This window comes from Olea europaea, unplaced genomic scaffold, assembly GCF_002742605.1.
Source record: "Olea europaea var. sylvestris unplaced genomic scaffold, O_europaea_v1 scaffold511, whole genome shotgun sequence".
NCBI classification, from domain to species: Eukaryota; Viridiplantae; Streptophyta; class Magnoliopsida; order Lamiales; family Oleaceae; genus Olea; species Olea europaea.
Genome location: NW_019263428.1, coordinates 281,014 through 285,335, shown reverse-complemented (window position 1 = coordinate 285,335; position 4,322 = coordinate 281,014). Strand labels below are relative to the sequence as shown.

The window sequence follows — 4,322 nt, the reverse complement described above, 5'->3', positions numbered from 1 at the left end:
TAGTTCTTTTGAAGGGATGGTTTTGTCAATAATTTTTCCACTACGAAGAGTCGTGATGGAGTTGGCATTTTGTTGTTGACTTTCAGAAGAACTAGAAGCATTTACATTAAATTGTTGAGAAGGATTTGGTTGAGGTTGAGCAGGAAATTTGCCTTTCTCTTGAGAATGCAAAGAAGAGGTCAATGAAGAAAGTGTGTTCTTAATTTCATTGATGGCTTGTGAAGTTTGATTATTAATATTTGCTTGTCCTTGCATAATAGACTGCAATGTTTCCTCAAGAGTCCTTGATTGTGGTGGTGGAAAAGAAGGAAATTTTGAAAGCCCTTGAGGTTGTGATAAATGAACACGATTATCATCTCTCCAACTAAAGTTGGGATGATTTCTCCATTGTTGATTATATGTTTCTGAGTATGGAGAAGAAAAAGGCTTTTTGAAAGTGTTCATAGCATTGCCTTGATCATGTAAAACTTCTTTGAAAACTGGAATGTTAGGACAATCATGCGTAAGATGACCAAAAGTTTCACAAATGCTACAAATTTCATCATTTTGCACGGGTTTAACTTCCTTTACTTTCCTTAATTCCATAGCTTCAACCTTTCTAGACAAACTAGCAATCCTAGCATTTAGATCATCATCTTGACTCAATTGATATTTTCCTCCACTAGAACTAGCAAGACTAGATCTAATTGAGTTTTCGATTGGTTTTACTGTTTGCCAAGATTGAGAATTTTCAGCTAGATGATCTAGAAATTCTAAAGCTTCATCTGGATTTTTATCTAAAAATTCACCATTGCACATCGTTTCTACAAATTGTTTTGTTTCAGGAGTTAGGCCCTCATAAAAGAAACTTATAGTACGCCATTTTTCAAAACCATGATGTGGGCATGTATTTAACAAATCTTTAAATCTTTCTAAACATTGAAAGTACGCTTCATTGGTTTTTTGAGAAAAATTTTGGATTTGTCTTTTCAAAGCATTAGTTTTATGTGCTGGAAAGAATTTCTTCAAAAACTCACTTTGCATTTCTTGCCATGTGCCAATCGACCTAGGTTTTAAAGAGTTAAGCCAAGTTTTTGCTTTATCTTTTAGAGAAAAAGGAAACAATTTCAACTTAACAATTTCGTTGGGACAAGTTTGATCGTTAAATGTTGCACATACTTCCTCAAATTCTTTAAGATGCAAATATGGACTTTCGGATTCTAAGCCATGAAAATTAGGAAGTAATGGAATCATACCCGGCTTGAATCGAAAATTATTAGCATTAAGAGGAAAAATGAAACATGAAGGAGCAGAATTTCGAGGAGGTTGCAAGTAATCACGCATGGTTCGTACTTGTTGGTTTTCATTTTCATCGTGTATGCTTTCATTATCAGCCATGGTGGAAGATGTGAGTGAGTGTTGAGGTGAGTCAAATAAATTACTAAAGAAAGTTTCACAATTATCTTTAACTAAACGATGAGAATTTAATTCACGATACCAATATGACATAAAATAACAAAAAGTAGATATAATGAACGAAAGTTAGGTGGCATAGCCAACCATATAACAAAGAAACGGCAGATCGGGAGGCTCGGCCTTCCCTTTAAGGAAAGAAAATAAACAGAAAATAAAAACGAAGGAGGCTCAGCCTTCCTTTAAAGTAAAATAACTAAAGTAATGAGATTGAAAAAGGAACGAGTGTACCTGATTTGTGAAGATTATGAAAGAGAAGAAAACCTCACAGAAAGTAGCAGAAAATAATCCTTGACACAAATCCCCGGCAACGGCGCCAAAAACTTGCTACAACTTTAAGGTTGCAAACCCAAGTGCAGGTTGTCACAAGTAGTAAATCTCGGAAGTCCGAGGTCGAACCACAGGGAATTGGAAGGAAATAAACTATTCTATGAGTAATGAACGGTTGGTGGAAATTGTTTGAGAGAATATGTCAAAATAAGTTGTTGGTATGTAGAGATTATCTAAGCATTTATTGTGCCAAAATTGTCAACAATAAATCAAAGTCTTTAACAAACCAAAACCATTTGTAGAACACAAACTTCAACCAAGTAAGAAGATGAACATTGAAGAACAAAATGAAAGATCAAAGACAATACTAAACATTCATCAAAGTTTCACCCTTAGCTCTAGCTAAATGTTTAGAAATACATAGTGAAATGTTACAAAGAAAATGAAGGAAACTAGAATATGATGGAGAGGATTTGATGCTTCAAAATCGTGGCCAAGGTCCCCTTTTATAGGCAAAGGAACATCCAAAATTCAAGTAGGCAATGCAACTTGTTTCTGTCCAGCTTTAAGACAGCTGGAACATGCAACTTGATGCCAATTTTCAGATACATTTTGAAGTGAATTTGGACTTATGATCAACAGATAAAATATTTCCACTTGAGTTATCTTTCCATTGGTTCAAAGATCAGGTTCATTGGATCTATATAACTCCAGATATGACAAAAACAATAAGTGCTGCTTCACAGGTAAAGCTGTATCCGGCAGGTAACAGGCTGGACTTTGGACGGTAATTTTGGCTGCCTTGTGATACGAATTTGACTTCTTCCAAAACATGAAAGTTGTAGAAACGTGCCTTATCTTTCCAGCCCAACTTTAATCACCTCGATCCAATGTATGTAGCTCAAGTTATGATTATTTTACCAACAGCTGCTTCTTGCTTGAGGCAGTCACTATTTTTGACTTTTCAACATTATTTTCCTCCACTTGCTCCACTTGTAATAAATTGAAAATACATGTGAAATACATCAAATAGACACTCTTTCAAATGTAGAATACTCATGCCACCATGTATGTAAATACGTATTTCAATTAATTGCATTTTTAACCATGTATTTATGGAAATTGAATTTACGGCATGAGAATTGGAATTAGAGACTAACATTAGCGTTTTTAAACAAAGTGAATGTAAAATGCCTTGTAAATGATATATCTTTGAAGCACTTTTAGACACTAATCAACCTAAAAGTATAGTGTCTGATAAGGACGTGAAGTTTATGAGTCATTTTTGGCGTGTTCTATGGAGTAAGCTAGGAACTAAGTTATTATTTTCTACAACTTGTCACCCACAAACAAATGGACAAACTGAGGTAGTTAATCGAACTATGACTCAACTACTTAGGACAGTGATCAATAAAAATCTAAAATCATGGGAAGAGTGTTTACCGTTTATAGAGTTTGCATATAATCGAGCTACACATCCTACTACTTCGTTTTCTCCTTTTGAAATTATTTATGATTTTAATCCACTAACACCTATGGATTTAATGCCTTTGCCTGTGCATGAATGAGATAGCTTGGATGGGAAACAAAAAGATGAGACGGTGAAAACACTCCATGAAAAGGTCAGGATGCAAATTGAAGAGAAATGAAAGCTGATTACATCAAAAGCAAATAAAGGAAGAAGACGCGTTACATTTGAGCCTGGAGATTGGGTCTGGGTGCATTTCAGAAAAGAGCATTTTCCAGAACAGAGGAAGTCAAAATTGCAACAACGAGGCAATGGACCATTTCAAATCATTGAGAGGATCAATGTCAATGCATACAAAGTGGATTTACCAGGTGAGTATAATATTTCAGCTACTTTTAATGTATCTGATCTCTCTTTGTTTTATGCAGGTTCAAATTCGAGGACAAATCCTTTTGAAGAGGGAGGGGATGATATGATCCAAGAGTCGAGCCCGACGAAAGCAGGTGCGAGACGAGACCTGTTGATAGTTGATGGCGGACCAATAACGCGATCAAGGGCAAAGCAAGTGAAACAAGCAATGGGATTGCTCGTTCAAGAAACCATGGATGGAACCATGTTCGGGACTCAAAATGGAGCAACTTTCATGTTCGGGTCGAAGGCTGAATCGACTTGGATCAATTTGTTATCAAGCGACGAAAGTGGAGGCAGAAAACAAGACCATGTGGTCGCACAGGCAAAATTCCATGAGGCCGTACACATGGTTCCCGAAAACAAAAACTCCAACTCAAGTTAAACCATGCGACTGCATGGATTTATACCATGCGGCTGCATGGGCCAAAAGAAATGGCGATTTTTCTATTTTTGGTCAAATTTCCTAGTTTCGATAGAATTCTTATGAAATCAAATTATTACCATAATTTGATGGTTTTGGACATTTTTATTTATTAGTATAAATAGGAAAATATCTTTTCATTGTAAAAACCTTTGAACTTTGACTATTGCTTAATATTATAGAGAGAATTATTCTTTCAATTTATTGTTCTTCTTGAACAATCTTGGAACTTATCAAGATTCAACTTCTTGTGGCGCTCTAGTCAATCGGATTTTGGGTTCTTTTAATTGTAATTCAAGG

At 35.5% G+C, this 4,322-nt stretch overlaps 1 protein-coding gene across 1 annotated transcript in view; it reads right to left on the bottom strand.

The window, feature by feature from the left end:
- The window catches only part of LOC111388632, a 3,894-nt gene extending 2,517 nt beyond the window's left edge, over nucleotides 1-1,377 (bottom strand). The window contains exon 1 of the mRNA XM_023013388.1: nucleotides 81-1,377. Within this exon, the coding sequence (XP_022869156.1) occupies nucleotides 81-1,377 (1,297 nt within the window). The remainder of the gene's footprint in view (nucleotides 1-80) is intronic.
- Nucleotides 1,378-4,322: the final 2,945 nt, after the last annotated feature.